Below are 20,609 nucleotides of genomic sequence, written 5' to 3'. Positions count from 1 at the left end.
GAGGGGGGAATGTCAGAGTGATAATGTAGACTATACTGAACATGTTCAATCTTAGTGTAATCAGACTTATTCAAAAACTGGTTATTAATTCTGAAAGGAATAAATCACATAAAAGTAACAAGACAGAGAAATCATAAAATAGGTTACAATATGCTGTCTATATCCACAAAGGGTTCAAGTCAAAAATACACCGAATAACCTTATGGTTTATTTGAGCTGTCTTTCTCTCTCTCCAGGCAGCGTTTTCAAAAAACTGGTGGGTGGAATTGAATCGTTCATTTCCCAATGAAACATGTCGTCACAAAAATAAACTCCCAAACAAAACAATTGGATAGATCCCCCTCTCCACAATTTTTCCCCAGAGTCCGGAGCGGAGCAGCCTTTAAAGGGATACTTCGGAATTTTGGCAATGAGGCCCTTCATCAACTTCCAATGCTAGTAGATACCCATAGACTTCCAGTCATTGCGCTAAGACTAATTAGCATTGGCTCGCCGAACTACCTCTTAACTTCCTTCATACTGGACACAGACATAAAAATGGTATCCACAAGTTCATCCGACTCTGGGGAAGAAGATAAAGAGTTACATTTACATTTAAGAGTTCATTGACAAAATCCCGAAGTATCCCTTTAACCCAGCTCATTAGGCCTATCCGACTCCTGCTGTTCTCCCAGAGTGTCTTGCTCCGTGCTGTACTCTGCCTGGCCTACTGCACCACCTTCTTCCAGACAGCAGAGCAGCCATGTGGAAAACTAGGCAATTATAGCTGGAAGATAATAGCCACTAAGGCCAACAGATATCCGGTAAGACAAATCACTCCCTGTGCCATCACAGAGGGGAATAACAGCAGCCTCACTGCTCTCCCCGACCGCTGTGTGTGTGTGTGTGTGTGTGTGTGTGTGTGTGTGTGTGTGTGTGTGTGTGTGTGTGTGTGTGTGTGTGTGTGTGTGTGTGTGTGTGTGTGTGTGTGTGTGTGTGTATGTGTGTGTGTGTGTGTGTGTGTGTGTGTGTGTGTGTGTTTCTCGTGCGTGCTTCTCATCCGCTTGCTCGTGCCTGCATAGTGCGAACGTGTGCCTGTGTGTCACGGTGGACAACTCCTTATCAGTTCTGCCTGCCATCTGGCCCAAATGTTAAGAGTGGAGGACAGGAAGGAAGGAATGTTATGAGTGGAGGACAGGAAGGAAGGAATGTTATGAGTGGAGGACAGGAAGGAAGGAATGTTATGAGTGGAGGACAGGAAGGAAGGAATGTTATGAGTGGAGGACAGGAAGGAAGGAATGTTATGAGTGGAGGACAGGAAGGAAGGAATGTTATGAGTGGAGGACAGGAAGGAAGGAATGTTATGAGTGGAGGACAGGAAGGAAGGAATGTTATGAGTGGAGGACAGGAAGGAAGGAATGTTATGAGTGGAGGACAGGAAGGAAGGAATGTTATGAGTGGAGGACAGGAAGGAAGGAATGTTATGAGTGGAGGACAGGAAGGAAGGAATGTTATGAGTGGAGGACAGGAAGGAAGGAATGTTATGAGTGGAGGACAGGAAGGAAGGAATGTTATGAGTGGAGGACAGGAAGGAAGGAATGTTATGAGTGGAGGACAGGAAGGAAGGAATGTTATGAGTGGAGGACAGGAGGGGACAAGGAAAGAAGGTTTCCTGGGAACAATCTGCCTGTTCTCATGGCAACAGAAGAGATATATTGTGCCCTGCCAAAGAAAGACTGAAGAGTGCTGGCTGGATATCTCATGCCCGGGCCCTTTCATCACAGGGGACCAATCAAAAGGCAGTTGCCACAGTAATCAATGAGCCTATCCATGATAAGGAGAAGGTTCATTTTACACAAGCACACCTGCACTTTCACTATGCATTGTTTCTCCCCCTTGCACACACTCTCCCTATCAGACTTTCCAAAAAAGGTCCAGTTGCCAGGACCACAAATTCAAATTCCACCTAGACACAGTTGCCCTAGAGCACACAAAAAATTACACCTACCTCGACCTAAACATCAGCACCACAGCCAACTTCCACAAAGCTGTGAACGATCTGAGAGAAGGCAAGAAGGGCCTTCTATGCCATCAAAGGAACATAACATTTGACATCACAATTAGGATCTGGCAAAAATGTTTGAATCAGTTATAGAACCCATTGCCATTTATGGTTGTGAGGTCTGGGGACCACTCAACAACCAAGAACTCACAAAGTGGGACAAACACTAAATTGAGACTGCTAAAACATCCTCCATGTACAACTTAAAACAAAACAAATGATGAGTACAGAGCAGAATTAGTATGATTCCTGTTAATTATAAAAAATCCAGAAAAGAGCGATTAAATTGTACAACCACCTAAAAGGAAGCGATCCTCAAACCTTACATAACAAAGCCCTCACCTACAGAGAGACGAACATGGAGAAGAGTCCCCTCAGCCAGCTGGTACAGTGACTCTGTTGACAAACACAAACAGACCCCCAGAACAACAACACAATTAGACCCAACAAAATCATTAAAAAAAGATAACTACTTGACACATTGGAAAGAAATCAACAAAAAGACTGAGCAAACTGGAATGTTATTTGGCCCTAAACAAAGAATACACAGTCGCAGAATACCTTTGACTGTGTACAGACTCAGAGAGCATGGACCCGCTATTCAGAGGCCGTCATAGGCAGACCTGGCTCTTAAAGGAATACAGATTATGGGCCCACTGCCCACAAAATGGTGGAAACCGAGCTGCACTTCCTAACCTCCTGCCAAATGTATGTCCTTATTAGAGTGAGTATTCCCCTCAGATTACACAGAACGGCGAAGAATTTGAAAACAAAGCCAATTTTGATAAACTCCCATATCTATTAGGTGAAATACCACAGTGTGCATCACAGCAGTCATTCAGTAGCGTAGTATCTGCTTCATCTGACCACTTTTTGATTGATCTAGTCACTGGTGCTTCTTGCTTTCATTTTTGCTTGTTAATTTTTGCTCAAACCTCTGCTGTGTGTGCTAGTCAGGGATATATCATTACCCGCGTCAAATTATTGTTGCCTGGCTGGGTTGGAGGCTGCTGAAAGCACTCCCCCACAGGGGGGCAATGTGACTCCTGAGACCCAATATATAACGTGAACACACGCACACAGTTTCATAGATGTAGACATAAATATAAGCTAGGCTAAACCAGGGGTTGGAACTGGTTCAGGGAACAGAACTGAAAACCTGATTATTTTTTTTCAAGGAACAGAAAAATAAACTGGAACGAAAGTGATCCATACTGTTTCGGAACAGAATCGTTATTTTAAAAGCATGGGAACCGGTTAATACCGTTACTTTACATTCCAGGCATTTTTTCTAGTCCCACAAAAAACAAAAAACAAAGCACCTCTGCAAAGCCCCCACTCTGGCACTCAGAAACATATCCCAGTGTCTGCCTGCAAGCTGAAAATATTTACCAGTGTGCACGTTTAGGCTACCTGCCCCTCGCCCATCCGAAGCATAGGCTACTGTACTGATGTTACAATCGTGACTCAGAAGAGAGAGAGATGTTTTATTAGAAGAATAGATTACCTTTTTCAATGCTAGTCAAGGATACTATAGGACTAGTTATCACATTTCAAGTTGGATGTATAAACTACAAAAAAGCATGATGTGTTATTAATTCTGGGGCTGCTCTGCACACACAAGCTTGTTAGCTAGCTATAGCTTGTTAGCTAGCTAGTTCAAAATACATGAAAAAGTTCCTCCATAGAAGCTGCTCCTCCTAGGTATTGTTCTGTGGACCTAATTCAGATAATGCATGTTATAACAATATGGCGAGTGCTTCAAGCCTCCTCCTCAACCCCCTTCTTGCTCTCTCCCCACCCAGAAAATCTCAGGCGCATCTTGCGCAAAAGGCTACACTTGTCGGTCCATCACGCATGTAAACAACTAGCTTGCCTGCTCTATCCACACTGGTTGGGGAAGTAATTTAATGAGCTAAATGTTTAAAAAAAAAAATGATTTCACAGGTTAAAAAGGAACAGAAAGGAACTATATAAACCAGTACCATTTTTTGATTCAAACCGGTTCAGAAATGTATTTTGTTGGTCGGAACACTGGAACTGAACGAAAAAAAAGGTGGTCTGAAACGATTGGGAAAAAAATTGGTTTCAACTCCTGGGTTAAACACACACACACAATCAGAGTTGTAGGAAAAAAATAGGCTAGGGTACACACAAGCCACTGATTGTTTACCTTGACAAGAGACCCTTCAACCTTAAAACACACTGAAACCTCAGATTCCTTTTCCCTTTGCAATTACTCTGTGTGCTACTTGACATTACCCCTTATGGAGAAGAAGTTTATGGCAGAGAGACACACATAGAGAGCCAGAGAGCCAGAGAGAGCGAGAGAGCCAGAGAGAGCCAGAGAGAGCGAGAGAGGCAGAGAGAGCGAGAGAGGCAGAGAGAGCGAGAGAGGCAGAGAGAGCGAGAGAGAGCGAGAGAGGTAGAGAGCGAGCGAGTGGAGTAGAGAGAGCGAAAGAGAGTGAGCTCTTGCCAAAGCCTCTGGCCTCGTGGGGCCATGATTTAAGATGAAGTGCTTTATGATGCTGGTAAGATAGTCAAAATTTACCTCAGAGCAGCAGAATGGGAAAACAGCCAGGGCTACAAGGTGCTTCAGAGAACAGATACAAATAACCTAGGTAAATCCATTACTGTCCCAGGTGAATTCACTCAACTATAGTTAAGAACACATTCTTATTTTCAATGACGGCCTAGGAACTGTGGGTTAACTGCCTTGTTCAGGGGCAGAACGACAGATTTTTACCTTGTCAGCTCAGGGATTCAATCTTGCAACCTTACAGTTAACTAGTCCAACGCTCTAACCACCTGCCTCACGAGGAGACTGCCTGTTACGCGAATGCAGTAAGAAGCCAAGGTAAGTTGTTAGCTAGCATTAAACTAATCTTATAAAAAACAATCAATCAATCATAACCACTAGTTATAACTACACATGGTTGATGATATTACTAGTTTATCTAGCGTGTCCTGCGTTGCATATAATCGATGCAGTGCGCATTTGCGAAAAAGGACTGTCGTTGCTCCAACGTGTACCTAACCATAAACATCAATGCCTTTCTTAAAATCAATACACAGAAGTATATATTTTTAAAACTGCATATTTAGCTAAAAGAAATCCAGGTTAGCAGGTATTATTAACCAGGTGAAATTGTGTCACTTCTCTTGCGTTCATTGCACACAGAGTCAGGGTATTTGCAACAGTTTGGGCCGCCTGGCTCGTTGCGAACTAATTTGCCAGAATTTTACGTAATTATGACATAACATTGAAGGTTGTGCAATGTAGCAGGAATATTTAGACTGATGGATGCCACCCGTTAGATAAAATACGGAACGGTTCCGTGTTTCTCTGAAAGAATAAATGTTTTGTTTTCGAGATGAGTTTCCGGATTCGACCATATTAATGACCTAAGGCTCGTATTTCTGTGTGTTATTATGTTATACTAAAGTCTATGATTTGATAGAGCAGTCTGACAGAGCGATGGTGGGCACTAGCAGGCTCGTAAGCAATCATTCAAACAGCACTTTTGTGCGTTTTGCCAGCAGCTCTGCTGTTTATGAATTCAAGCCTATCAACTCCCGAGATGAGGCTGGTGTAACCGATGTGAAATGGCTAGCTAGTTAGCGGGGTGCACGCTAATAGCGTTTCAAACGTCACTCCTTGCTCCCCTTGCTCTGCATGGGTAACGCTGCTTCGAGGGTGGCTGTTGTCGATGTGTTCCTAGTTCGAGCCCAGGTAGCGGCGAGGAGAGGGATGGAAGCTATACTGTTACACTGGCAATCCTAAAGTGCCTATAAGAAAATCCAATAGTCAAAGATATTTGAAATACAAATCGTATAGAGAGAAATAGTCCTATAATTGCTATAATAACTACAACCTAAAACTTCTTACCTGGGAATATTGAAGACTCATGTTAAAAGGAACCACCAGCTTTCATATGTTCTCATGTTCTGAGCAAGGAACTTAAACGTTAGCTTTCTTACATGGCACATATTGCACTTTTACTTTCTTCTCCAACATTTTGTTTTTGCATTATTTAAACCAAATTGAACATTTTTCATTATTTATTTGAGGCTAAATTGATTTTATTGATGTATTATATTAAGTTAAAATAAGTGTTCATTCAATATTGTTGTAATTGTCATTACAAATAAATAAATGTATTTTAAAAAATAAAATAAAAATAAAATAAAAATAAAATATAAATCGGCCGATTAATCGGTATCGGCTCTTTTTGGTCCTCCAATAATCGGTATCGGCGTTGAAAAATCATAAATCGATCGACCTCTAGTCTGTGGCAAACAATATGCGGATGTGAGGAGTCTTTAAGAAGTACAGTGTCAGCGTTAAAATCAATACTCCATCCGCAGCGGAATTCACGCAAAACCTCCCTACAGCACCAGCCCCTGGGAAACCAGAGGGGTAGGCTACTCTTCAAAAACATTGTGGTTCAAAACATAAATGTCTGACGATATAGCTCATCAATTGAAAATAGAGTACTAACAATGTAATCATTATTTGAAAGAGTCTAAAAATAGCCTAGAGATCTCTATACTATAGACTAAAGAGTCCGCAAGCTTCCCAGTCGAAACAGTTCGGAACAGTTTGTGCAAATATGATGACATTTTGTGACGTTTTTGTTAGTTTTGGACTTCAGTAAGGTTGTTTTTGGGCTGCTCGGGCACACATTTGTTCCTCGAGGCAAGCCGAAGTTGGTAGCCGAAGTCTACGGCCCCTCGTCGGCGATTGGTCAAAAGCAAGGATTCTTCAATGAAGTGCCTGTTGTAATTGAACGAGAGACGACTCTTTGCAACAAACATCCTAGTCAGTTGCAAAAAATCTATGCAAAAATGTGAAGATGAATGACAGATTTCTTGAGTTATATATATATATATTAGATTAATTGAATAAGTGTATACTGGCTACACCATCTCAATATGGACAAACAGTACAATTTTCCCTTTTTTCTCGTTTTTCAAGCGAAGGTCTTTTAAGGGTGTATTGCGAGCACACTTGTTCGGTTAGCCGAGCTTGGCTAGGCGCCAGCCGAACTGAAGCATGCTGAAGCCTTAACATTCCTCCCAAACCAAGGTTAGCGAGAGTGACAATAGCACTACCCCATCCCAGCTCAGATGCTGCTTCTCTGGTGACCTTGGCTGACCACCTGTCAGATCAAACCGTGATGAAGTCGCCAGTGAATGTCGCATAATGGTAGTTATTATACAGGAGTTACATACAGTAGAGAGAGATAGGGAAAAGAAAGACGGGGAAGAGAGCAAGCAAGCGAGAGAGAGGGAAGGAAGGAGAGAGAGGGGAGGAGAGAGAGGGAGACAGAAAGAAGACACAAGCAAGTTAACAAACTAAAATGGCGCCGGAGCAGAAGGCAGACGTTTTACGTGCCCCCAACCGATTGTTTTTTTATCTGCGTTGTTTGTAACTAAAAAATTAAAAAAACATAAATGTTGCCAATACCATCTCTTATGATCGAAAATAACTTCTAGATCAGGACTGTGATTACTCACCACGGACTAGCAGAATACTTTTTCTTCTTTCACGACTCTGACGAACCCGAGGCGGAGGACATACGGCTCCCTCGGGAACAGGCCTGACCCCCGTGATCTGCGTGAAGAGGCGGCGAAAAAGAGAGGCCGGAGAGCAGGCTGCCTTCTGAGGAATAGGAGGCGATCGAACAAACCCCCACTCCCCCCAATTCTGCTCGCAAACATGCAATCTTTGGACAATAAAATGGACGAGTTATTGGGAAGATTAAACTACCCACGGGACATTAAAAACTAACTTCCTATGCTTCACGGAGTCGTCAATATCAACATACAGCTGGCTGGTTATACGATGTCCCGGCAGGATAGAACAGCGGCGTCTGGTAAGACAAGGGGCGGTGATCTATGTATTTTTGTAAACAACAGCTGGTACACGATATCTAAGGTAGTCTCGAGCTACTGCTCGCCTGGGGTAGAGTTTCTAAAGATAAGCTGCAGACAACATTACCTACCGAGAGAGATTTCAAATACACTGCTCAAAAAAATAAAGGGAACACTTAAACAACACAATGTAACTCCAAGTCAATCACACTTCTGTGAAATCAAACTGTACACTTAAGAAGCAACACTGATTGACAATAAATTTCACATGCTGTTGTGCAAATGGAATAGACAAAAGGTGGAAATTATAGGCAATTAGCAAGGCACCCCCAAAAAAGGAGTGATTCTGCAGGTGGTGACAACAGACCACTTCTCAGTTCCTATGCTTTCTGGCTGATGTTTTGGTCACTTTTGAATGCTGGCGGTGCTCTCACTCTAGTGGTAGCATGAGACGGAGTCTACAACCCACACAAGTGGCTCAGGTAGTGCAGTTCATCCAGGATGGCACATCAATGCGAGCTATGGCAAAAAGGTTTGCTGTGTCTGTCAGCGTAGTGTCCAGAGCATGGAGGCGCTACCAGGAGACAGGCCAGTACATCAGGAGACGTGGAGGAGGCCGTAGGAGGGCAACAACCCAGCAGCAGGACCGCTACTTCCGCCTTTATGCAAGGAGGTGCACTGCCAGCGCCCTGCAAAATGACCTCCAGCAGGCCACAAATGTGCATGTGTCTGCTCAAATGGTCAGAAACAGACTCCATGAGGGTGGTATGAGGGCCCGACGTCCACAGGTGGGGGTTGTGCTTACAGCCCAACACCGTGCAGGACGTTTGGTATTTTCCAGAGAACACCAATATTGGCAAATTCGCCACTGGCGCCCTGTGCTCTTCACAGATGAAAGCAGGTTCACACTGAGCACATGAGCACATGTGACAGACGTGACAGAGTCTGGAGACGGCGTGGAGAACGTTCTGCTGCCTGCAACATCCTCCAGCATGACCGGTTTGGCGATGGGTCAGTCATGGTGTGGGGTGGCATTTCTTTGTGGGGCCGCACAGCCCTCCATGTGCTCGCGAGAGGTAGCCTGACTGCCATTAGGTACCGAGATGAGATTCTCAGACCACCCTGTGAGACCATATGCTGACACATGCACATTTGTGGCCTGCTGGAGGTCATTTTGCAGGGCTCTGGCAGTGCACCTCCTTGCACAAAGGCGGAGGTAGCGGTCCTGCTGCTGGGTTGTTGCCCTCCTACGGCCTCCTCCACGTCTCCTGATGTACTGGCCTGTCTCCTGGTAGCGCCTCCATGCTCTGGACACTACTCTGACAGACACAGCAAACCTTTTTGCCACAGTTCGCATTGATGTGCCATCCTGGATGAACTGCACTACCTGAGCCACTTGTGTGGGTTGTAGACTCCGTCTCATGCTACCACTAGAGTGAGAGCACCGCCAGCATTCAAAAGTGACCAAAACATCAGCCAGGAAGCATAGGAACTGAGAAGTGGTCTGTGGTCACCACCTGCAGAATCACTCCTGTTTTGGGGGGTGTCTTGCTAATTGCCTATAATTTCCACCTTTTGTCTATTCCATTTGCACAACAGCATGTGAAATTTATTGTCAATCAGTGTTGCTTCCTAAGTGTACAGTTTGATTTCACAGAAGTGTGATTGACTTGGAGTTACATTGTGTTGTTTAAGTGTTCCCTTTATTTTTTTGAGCAGTGTATATTCCTTGTAGCTGAAAACATACCACCACAGTCAGAGGCTGGCACTAAGATAGCATTGAATGAGCTGTATTCCGCCATACGCAAACAAGAAAACGCTAACCCAGAGGCGACGCTCCTAGTAGCAGGGGACTTTAATGCAGGGAAACTTAAATCAGTTTTACCTCATTTCTATCAACATGTTAAATGTGCAACCAGAGGGAAAAGAACTCTGGACCACCTATACTCCACACACAAAGCTCTCCCTCACCCTCCATTGAGCCCTACCTCCGATGACACAACAGTGGTAGGCCTGATCACCGACAACAATGAGACTTCATACAGGGAGGAGGTCAGAGACCTGGCTGTGTGGTGCCAGGACAACAACCTCTCCCTCAACATGATCAAGTCAAAGGAGATGATTGTGGACTACAGGAAAAACAGGAGCGAGCACGCCCCCATTCTCATCGACGGGGCTGCAGTGGAGCAGGTTGAGCGATTCAAGCTCCTTGGTGTCCACATCACCAACAAACTAACATGGTCCAAGCACACCATGACAGTCGTGAAGCGGGCACGACAACCTATTCCTCCTTAGGAGACTGAAAAGATTTGGCATGGGTCCTCAGATCCTCAAAAGGTTCTACAGCTGCACCATCGAGAGCATCCTGACTGGTTGCATCACTGCCTGGTATGGCAACTGCTCGGCCTCCGACCGCAAGACACTACTTACGGTAGTGCGAACAGCCCAGTACATCACTGGGGCCAAGCTTCCTGCCATCCAGGACCTCTATACCAGGCGGTGTCAGAGGAAGGCCCTAAACATTGCCAAAGACTCCAGCTACCCTACTCATAGACTGTTCTCTCTCATAGCAAGCGGTACCGGAGCGCCAAGTCTAGGTCCAAGAGAATAATACAATTTGATTTCAGAGAGAAAATGTGATAGATGAGAAAAAGAGGGGTAATCACGGTCCTCTTTTACAGTGCACCAGTCCTCTTTTAAAGTGCACCGGTCCTCTTTTACAGTGCACCGTCTGGTTGACAAGAATTGATCCTCCGCTCTGCAGGCCCTGAGGAGACCAGCCTCTGAATACCAATCCCGGAGGTAATTAATAGGAGTTAATGTTGCCTAAGATGGCCATTTCTCTGAAACTCGCTCTGTGAACTCTTATTAATGTTGCCCAGAACACTCATCAGCAGAAATAAATGAGCTTTTAGGGAGGAGAAGGGGTATGAAAAGAACGGATCTTATCGGCCCTGGAAAATCCCAACTCTGATCATTTGATTTGAAAATGATTAAAGGGTAGGACTTTATCTGTTCTATACTGAATTGTTTCTTGAGAGAGAAACAGACAGAGACATAGAGAGAAACAGACAGCCAGACAGAGACATAGAGAGAAACAGACAGCCAGACAAAGACATAGAGAGAAACAGACAGCCAGACAGAGACATAGAGAGAAACAGACAGCCAGACAGAGACATAGAAACAGTCAGCCAGACAGAGACAGACAGAGAAAGACACAGACAAACAAACAGACAGACAGAAAAACAGACAGAGAAACAGACAGAGAAACAGACAGAGAAACAGACAGAGAAACAGACAGACAGACAGTTTGGCATGAGGGTCTGCTATACAAACTGATAGAAAGTGGTGCTGGGGGAAAAACATCTGACATTATAAAATCCAGGTACACAACTGTGCTGTTAAAATTGGCCAAAACACACATTTCTTTCCACAGGGCCGTGGGGTCAGACAGGGATGCAGCTTTAGCCCCACCCTTTTCAACATATATATCAACGAATTGGCGAGGGCAATAGAACAGTCTACAGCACCTGGCCTCACACACTAGAATCGGAAGTCAAATGTCTACTAATGATCTGGTGCTTCCCCAACCAGGGAGGGCCTACAGCAGCACCTAGATCTTCTGCACAGATTCTGTCAGACCTGGGCCCAGAGACATTTTGTCTGTCTGCAAAAACATCCTCTGTGTACAACATAAAACACCAAATAATGCATGCAGAGCATAATTAGGTCGATACCTGCTAATTGTCCAATTCTAGAAGAGACGGTAAATTCTACAACAATATAAAAGGAAGCGATTCCCAAACCATCCATAACAAAGCTATCACCTACAGAGATGAACGTGGAGAAGAGAGTCCCCTAAGCAAGCTGGTCCTGGGGCTCTGTTCACAAACACAGACCCCACAGAGCCCCAGGACAGAAACACAATTAGACCCAACCAAATCATGAGAAAACAAAAAGATAAATACTTGACACATTAGAAAGAATTACACAAAAAACAGAGGCAACTGGAATGCTATTTGGTCCTGAACAGAGAGTACCTGACCACTCTGACTGACCCAAACTTAAGGAAAGCTTTGCTATGTACAGACTCATAGCCTTGCTATTGAGAAAGGCCGCCGTAGGCAGACGTGGCTCTCAAGAGAAGACAGGCTATGTGCACACTGCCCACAAAATGAGGTGGAAACTGAGCTGCACTTCCTAACCTCCTGCCAAATGTATGACCATATAAGAGACGCATATTTCACTCACATTACACAGACCCACAAATCCAATTCTGATAAACTCCCATATCTATTGGGTGAAGTACCACAGTGTGCCATTACAGCAGCAAGACTTGTGACGTGTTACCAAAAGAAAAGGGCAACCAGTGAATAACAAACACCATTGTAAATACAACCCATATTAATGTTTATTTATTTTCCCTTTTGTACTTTATTTGCACATCGTTACAACACTGTACATAGACCTATGACATTTGAAATGTCTTTACACTCACAGAAGTTCCAAAAGAATAATGTTTACTGTTCATTTTATATTGTTTATTATCTACTTCACTTTCTTGGCAATGTTAACATATGTTTCCCATGCCAATAAAGCCCCTTGAATTGAGAGTGAGTGAGTGAGTGAGTGAGTGAGTGACCAACGATGGCACAGCGACAAACAAATGACGGATGAACAGGCTTTATCCAAAATGACCTGGATTAGTTTCATGCAGGTGGCTATTGTTTATGGCTCATCTCATAAATGCAACATGTAAAGTGTTGGTCCCATGTTTCTTGAGCTGAAATAAAAGATCCCAGAAATGTTCCATATGCACAAAATGCTTATTTCTCTCATTGTGTGCACAAATGTGTTCTCCTTTGCCAAGATAATCCAGTCACCTGTCCGGTCTGTCATATCAAGAAGCTGATTAAACAGCATGATCATTACACAGATGCACCTTGTGCTGGGGACAATAAAAGTCCACTCTAAAATGTACAGTTTTATCACACAACACAATGCCACAGATGCCTCAAGTTGAGGGAGCGTGCAATTGGCATGCTGACTGCAGGAATGTCCACCAGAGCTGTTGCCAGATAATTCATGTTCATTTCTCTACCAACGTCGTTTTAGAGAATTTGGCAGCAAGTCCAACTGGCCTCAAAACAGCAGACCATGTGTATGGCATCGTGTGGGTGAGCGGTTTGCTGATATCAACATTGTGAACAGAGTGCCCAATGGTGGCTGTGGGGTTATGGTATGGGCAGGCATAAACTACAGACAACCAACACAATTGCATTTTATCGATGGCAATTTAATTCCACAGATATACCGTTACGAGAACCTGAGGCCTATAGTCAGACCATTCATCCGCCGCCATCACCTCATGTTTCAGCATGATAATGCAGGGCCCCATGTCGCAAGGACCTGTACACAATTCTTGGAAGCTGAAAATGTCCCAGTTCTTCCATGGCCTGCATACTCACCAGACATGTCACCCATTGAGCATGTTTGGTATGCTCTGGATAGACATGCATGACAGCACCAATATCAAGAAACATCGCACAGCCATTGAAGAGAAGTGGGACAACATTCCACAGGCCATAATTAACAGCCTGATCAAGTCTATGCGAAGGAGATGTGTCACGCTGCATGAGGCACACCCCTACCTTTTTTTAAAGGTATCTGCGACCAACAGATGCATATCTGTATTCCCAGTCAAGTGAAATCCATAGATTAGGGCCTAATGAATTGATTTCAAATGACTGATTTCCTTTTATGAACTGTAACTTAAATTGTTGCATGCTGTGTTTATATTTTTGTTCAGTACAAGTGGATAGAAGCTTGATCTTGACTTCTTGGTTACAGCAAAGACATTCAATCCCCTCCTGGATCAAGATCCCTAAATAGTTCTGTGTGTTTTTTAAATGTTTTATGTTGAATAAAGCCCCTTGTGTGCACTTCCGGTAATAGCATATACCCCGGTACAGTACAGAAACGGTATGAACATCTGGTTTTATTACGCTCCTACAGCATACAGATACAGAGTGTAAAAATCTGTCAGACAGCAATATGAAGACGTTATTATAAATGAAAGTATTCTACAAAAATGTGCATATGAAAACTATAACTGCAAATTGATAGAAATGGTAAGATAAATTGGTATTCCACATGAGAAAGTTTGCCGACTCCTCGTGTAGCCGATTACCGGCAACTTCAGAAGAGTAATGGCAGAATCTGGGAAAGCCAGTAGGAGCGGGAGGATGGTCAGCACAGGTTACTCATCTTGACTGAGGAAAAGGAAATGTGGAGACTGACAGTTATTTTAACATCAGAACTCAGTAAGAAGGACCACACATCGTTGCATCCTTGACTTGCATGTTCTGTTCAAATGAATGACCATAATGAAACTGTGATTTGTGTCATTCTGAGCACTGTGGGTGGACGCCCTGATCAGGTTACACACCCAACGCATGTGGGACCGGTAAAAATAAAATGTTGGCAGTCAAATGTCCGTCACCACATTTCCCTAACAAACTCTGCCACCACACATCCTTACTCAACCTCTATCCACACATCGTATACAAACAGTGGTGCAGGGATGGGTGAAACTTTGTGTCAAGGATTCTCCCGCTCAGAGTCAGTTTGAGAGGAAAGCCAGACAATAAACCTTCTCTGCAGTGTAATGATTCAGTAATAAACAGACAGACACCTTTCCTACAGCCCTGCCAGACCCAGCCTGGATCAGCCTTCCACAAAGCGACTTGAAATAACTTATTGGCCAGAAACTCTAAGCTCCTATTCTGTTCTTGCCCCAGATCAATGAGACTCCATGGCATGGCCACAGCTGGCCTGGGTAGATCTTTTTCTGGAGAGCCAGTGGAAACCCTATAGTCAGCCTGAACACAACCCCCACCACTGGGCAGGCTGGCTCCTGTTCTGGACAGGAAGAAAAGGACACCTGGCTTGCAGCGAAATAAATGGACAGGTTATTGAACAGCTTGGCGATATTTTTTTACAGTGACGTATTGAGGCATTGGGTGTCTGTCTGATGGGTTGAAGAACTATACAAGTATCATCGCTAGACTTGCTACTAATACAAGGAGCCTCTCTGCAAACTCTCCTCTCTGCTGAAGGCTGGGATGTCTGTCTACCCTCACTTGTCCTTACTGAGGACTGTGCTTCAGAATTCTACTGAAGGATAGGCTAGACCAGAGATTTCAATATTGTTGTTGCGATATCATTTGTGAGTGTTATTTTCTATGAGAGCGAGAGCAAGAGGAGAGAGCAAGAGAGAGAGTAGTAGTAGGGGTGTAATACCTCTACCTGCTGGGTGGGGCGGTGAGGAGAGCTTGGGGGAGAGAGTGATTGGATGACGCAATGGTGGACCTGGTCAGTAGAGAGAGTGATTGGATGACGCGCTGGTGGACCCGGTTGGTGGAGAGAGTGATTGGATGACGCGATGGTGGAACCGGTTGGTTGAGAGAGAGTGATTGGATGACGCGATGGTGGAACCGGTTGGTTGAGAGAGAGTGATTGGATGACGCGATAGTGGAACCGGTTGGTGGAGAGTGATTGGATGATGCAACGGTGGACCTAGAAGTCTGACTGAGCTAAAAGACAAAGTAGGGGTGTAATACCTCTACCTGCTGGGTGGGGCGGTGAGGAGAGCTTGGGGGAGAGAGTGATTGGATGACGCAATGGTGGACCTGGTCAGTAGAGAGAGTGATTGGATGACGCGCTGGTGGACCCGGTTGGTGGAGAGAGTGATTGGATGACGCGATGGTGGAACCGGTTGGTTGAGAGAGAGTGATTGGATGACGCGATGGTGGAACCGGTTGGTTGAGAGAGAGTGATTGGATGACGCGATAGTGGAACCGGTTGGTGGAGAGTGATTGGATGATGCAACGGTGGACCTAGAAGTCTGACTGAGCTAAAAGACAAGGCTGATTTCATGATGGAGCCAAGACTGACAAACCAACTGTGCAGCTCTCTGCCACGCCGAGAGCTCCTTCAAAGACAGGACATAGACATCAATGTCAAATAGCTTAGGTTTATCCAGAGCCTTATATATGTGGATTTCGGAAGTATATATCTCAACACAATGGTGTATGTACTTGGAATGCACATTAGGCCTTAGGTATCTTACATCCAGAAAATAAAGAAAATGCCAATGTAAAAGAGCAGCAGCACTGCGCTATCAGAGATCAATCCCGCTGACAGCAGAATGAGACACACAACTTAACAGTCCCACGTCTGTTTAGCTCACCATCAGACATGCCTGCCATGCATCTGGATTGCATTATACCTTGGTTAGTGCTATCCAGGGTCCTTGAAACATCCCTCCCCCCAAACCCCCACCCACTAAAGTCCAGCCACCCAAGTCATAGGCTGTTCTCTCTGCTACTGCACGGCAAGCGGTACTGGAGCACCAAGTCTGGGACCAAAAGGTTCCTGAACAGCTTCTACCCCCAAGCTATAAGACTGCTGAACAGTTAATCACATGGTTACCCTGAGTATTTGCATTGCCCCCCTTTTTATTTGCACTGACTCTGTTGCAACCCTAATTTTCAATGAGCAGGCGGCCTTGTCTGATGTACTACTTTGCTGTGATTCTAGAACAGATGGAAAGCTTGGTAGCTCACTTTGGATAAGAGACATCTTCCATTCGCCACTGAGCCTAGAAACTGAGGCTGGGCCTTGTAGAGGTACACCACTGTTCAAAAGTTTGGGGTCAGAAATGTTCTTGTTTTTGAAAGAAAAACACTTTTTTTCAAATTGATCAGAAATACAGTGTAGACATTGTTAATGTTGTAAATGACTATTGTAGCTGGAAACGGCTGATTTTTAATGGAATATCTGCATAGGCTTACAGAGGGCCCATTATCAGTAACCATCACTCCTGTGTTCCAATGGCACGTTGTGTAAGCTAATCCAAGTTTATCATTTTGAAAGGCTAATTGATCATTAGAAAACCATTTTGCAATTATGTTAGCACAGCTGAAAACTGTTGTTCTGATTAAGGAAGCAATAAAACTGACCTTTAGACTAGTTGAGTATCTGGAGCATCAGGATTTGTGGGTTCGATTACAGGCTCAAAATGGCCAGGAACAAAGAACTTTCTTCTGAAACTCGTCAGTCTATTCTTGTTCTGAGAAATGAAGGCTATTCCATGCGTGAAATTTCCAAGAAACTGAAGATCTCATACAACGCTGTGTACTACTCCCGTCACAGAACAGAGCAAACTGGCTCTAACCAGAATAGAAAGAGGAGTGGGAGGCTAAATATCGCCCACTGATACCAATAGCACCCGTATTATAATGTGTCATAGACTAGTATGAGCTGAGAGCTCAGTGGGGGGGGGGCATGATAATTCATGTGAACTACTTCAGTAGTTCAGACATAGCAGCTAGGAGAAGAGACACCACCAGCGCGTAAGACGGAATTAATCACTGGCACACAACGGCTGGCGGACAATTTGCGTGTGATTAGAGAGAGAGTGCTAGCCAGCAGCTAGCGCTGAGGCGCTAACACTTTGACGTTATTACCGTAATCCTCTGTCTCTCCATGCCTCCAGTCAGAAGGTAGAATAGTCTGACAGCCACCTCTATCCTCTCAGCCTCAGAGAGAGAGCTGAGAGTGAACTGTGAACTGATACTGAACTATACTTCCTTCCTGTGGAGGGGTGGGATAGGGGGAGGAAAGAGGGATGGAGACAACTGAGGAAAACAGAAGTACTAGGATTCAGAGAGAATCTCAATAGAAGCACAATAACAGACATTTCTATTATTCATTTCTTGCAAAGTTATGCACATCTATGCAAATGTATGCGTGGCAACATAATCATCCTGGGCAACATATGGTAGGTACAAACTAGCTCTATACGTCCAACATCCACTTATAGACCCACAGTCATTTTAGAAGAGATCACACTAACCCTGTCGATTGTAAAATGGTTGCACTGCACTTTTCAGATCCAGGCAAAACACACTGCATTGAACTGCCTTTCATGATGTCATTATTGTTATGCTATTATACTATTGATAAATCCTACCTTATTTCTAATTTAATGAAATTACCACATTCACACACGTATTTTGGGGAAAAGGCATGCAAATTAACAATATCTATCCTAAATACTGCCAGCTTATTCAGACAAACAAAAACGAATAAAGCAAGCCATTTCACCCATCCTGATATTTAAGCTAAGAGGAAGTAATAACGGGTTTATCTTTTTGGAATAGTAATGGAGCTTGGAGCGATGGAATAATATGCCGGGAGAGCAGTCATTTGCATAAAGTCTTACAGGGATTTGTATTCTCAAAATATACACTCTCCAAGATGTATAACTTTCTACACTAATATTAGGCCCATTTGTGAATTACTCCTCACTGCTTATTTCAGCACATAGTCTGAAAACTGGAGAAGACACTCCTGGGTTGGCGAGGTGCCAATAGCTTGGCGTATAGCTTCCAGCACATAGGACTGGAGTAAGCTATACAAGGACATTTAGAGATGCAACTTTTTAAGCAATTACGTATTAAGCGATGCATATGGCCATAAAAAAAATGGCATGGAGGAAATTAGAGAGTGAAATCTCCTTTCTGCCAGATAAGGAGGTGGGGGACAGACAGACAGACAGACAGACAGACAGACAGACAGACAGACAGGAGAGAGCCCCACAGCCACAATGACACACTGCCTCAAGTCAGGATCATTAAACTGGCTTCTAATTGATGAGAAGCAGTCAAGGCATTCCAAGGACACATGGTAACGACCTGAAACGCTTCCTTCCACTCCGAGTCGGAGAGGAGGATCATTCATAACCGACAGAAAGAAGAGCGATGTGAAATACTCCCTGGCCTTGCGCTTAGCCGCTTACTGTACTACAGTCAAAGCAGAACCTTCAGAGTTCAGGACTGAAAACACACACAGCAATAGCATTTTCCTGTCTATCATAACCTCAAGCTTTAGCTGGCGATTACTTTACTCCCTGACAGGAATAATGATGCTTTCTTAGAGGAGAGATTTTTCTCAATTTACATCCTAAGCATCATTAGACTGCTGTGCAGTGCTCAACTTGGACTGAAATAGGTTCCAGTACACATTTTGATTTCCAGTACTGTTTATATTTAGGTGCAGGAGCTCCACAATACTCTTGAGCTAATATTCTATAAGAGAAACAGGAGCTCAAACAGTAACAAATGTGAGGTGCTAGTTCTCAGCTCCAGTGAGCTCCAGCCCAAGTCAAGCACTGCTGCTGTGGTATATAGACATGGATCATGGAGCTAAAGTGTTAATGAGTAGGCCTAGGCTAATCAAAAATGATTTCTTACATGGACAACCTGAGTACGATAGCCAACTGTATTTAACTATTATTTAAAGGTATGTTATTAAGGCATCCATCATTTGCTTTTCCACCAGGAGAGAGAACAGACAGATACACGCACATTGCACACACTCTCAGGGATGAAAAGAGTTGACTTTCTGGATCTCCTATACACGCTTGTTCGTTGAGATTTCCCAGCGACCTTGAAGTTTCATTTTCCAGTAACAGTGAAGTCATTTTTGTGGTAGAAGCACCGGGCTGGCTCGCGTCAATGACGTCCCCTGACCATGTAAAAACCTTTCACCATCACTTTCACAGGCTGTCATAGCAACCACAATGCATCATAGTAACTAAAACTCTTGGAACATGTCCGATTAAAAGTTCCAGGACTTATGGCCTCCTGAGTGGCGTAGCGGTCTAAGGCACCGCATCGCAATGTTGTGGCGTCACTACAGCCTGAGATCAAACCCAAGTACTCACAACCGGCTGCGACCGGGAGACCCATAGGGCGGTGCACAATTGGCCCAGAGTCGTCCAGGTTAAGGGAGGGTTTGGCCGGGGGGGTTAACATGGCTCATTGCAACCCCTTGTGGCGGGCCGGGCGCCTGAAGGCTGACTTCGGTCATCAGATGAACAGTGTTTCCTCCGACACATTGGTGCAGTTGGCTTCCGGGTTAAGCGGGCGGGTGCTAAGAAGCGCGGCTTGGCTGGTCATGTTTCAGAGGGCCCATGACTCTACATTCGCCTCTCCCATGCCCGTTGTGGAGTTGTAGCGATGAGAAAAGATCGTAATCACGAAATTGGGGAGAAAAAGGGAGTTGGACTGAAGGCTTGTAGGCCTGTTGTAAGGCAGGTCTTCACCAGACATCACCAGACATCATATGGGCACAAACCCACCGTCGATGGATCAGACAGGACTGGCAAAAAGTGCTCTTCACTGACGAGTCACGGTTTTGTCTCACCAGGGGTGATGGTGACACATTATTCCATTTCTGTTAGTCACATGTCTGTGGAACTTGTTCAGTTTATGTCTCAGTTGTTGAATTTTGTTATGTTCATACAAATATTTACACATGTTAAGTTTGCTGAAAATAAACACAGTTGACAGTGAGATGTGTCGTGGTAATTTTCTGTATTACTCAATAATAAGAGCCAACCACACACAAGTCAGAGTTATATTATAAAGTCCATCTTTAATAATATATATGCTTCACCATAGCCCTTTTTGACTCTCAGATGAATTCAGTGTCTATAAATGAATTCTCTGAGAGTGCTTACAAAACAATTCTTAGTTTCTTTTATAGCCAAGATACACCCCTCTCAACTTACAAAGAACCTTTTACTTGAAAGAGGAGTATCCCATAGCTAGATAGCATTAGC

At 44.2% G+C, this 20,609-nt stretch overlaps 1 protein-coding gene across 6 annotated transcripts in view; it reads right to left on the bottom strand.

The window, feature by feature from the left end:
• LOC129813764 (poly [ADP-ribose] polymerase tankyrase-1-like) overlaps positions 1–20,609 on the bottom strand; it is a 144,586-nt gene that overhangs the window by 81,999 nt on the left and 41,978 nt on the right. For 3 of the 6 annotated variants that reach the window (XM_055866272.1, XM_055866281.1, XM_055866289.1), the window contains exon 4: positions 2,384–2,437. The exons of the other annotated variants lie outside the window; for them this stretch is intronic. In XM_055866272.1, coding sequence (XP_055722247.1) covers positions 2,384–2,437 — 54 coding nt within the window. The remainder of the gene's footprint in view (positions 1–2,383; positions 2,438–20,609) is intronic. 6 annotated transcript variants of the gene reach the window in all.

Source organism: Salvelinus fontinalis, chromosome 2 (assembly GCF_029448725.1).
Source record: "Salvelinus fontinalis isolate EN_2023a chromosome 2, ASM2944872v1, whole genome shotgun sequence".
Lineage (NCBI taxonomy): Eukaryota > Metazoa > Chordata > Actinopteri > Salmoniformes > Salmonidae > Salvelinus > Salvelinus fontinalis.
Note: the sequence above shows the minus strand (reverse complement) of the source record. Positions and strands in the feature narration are given on the sequence as shown.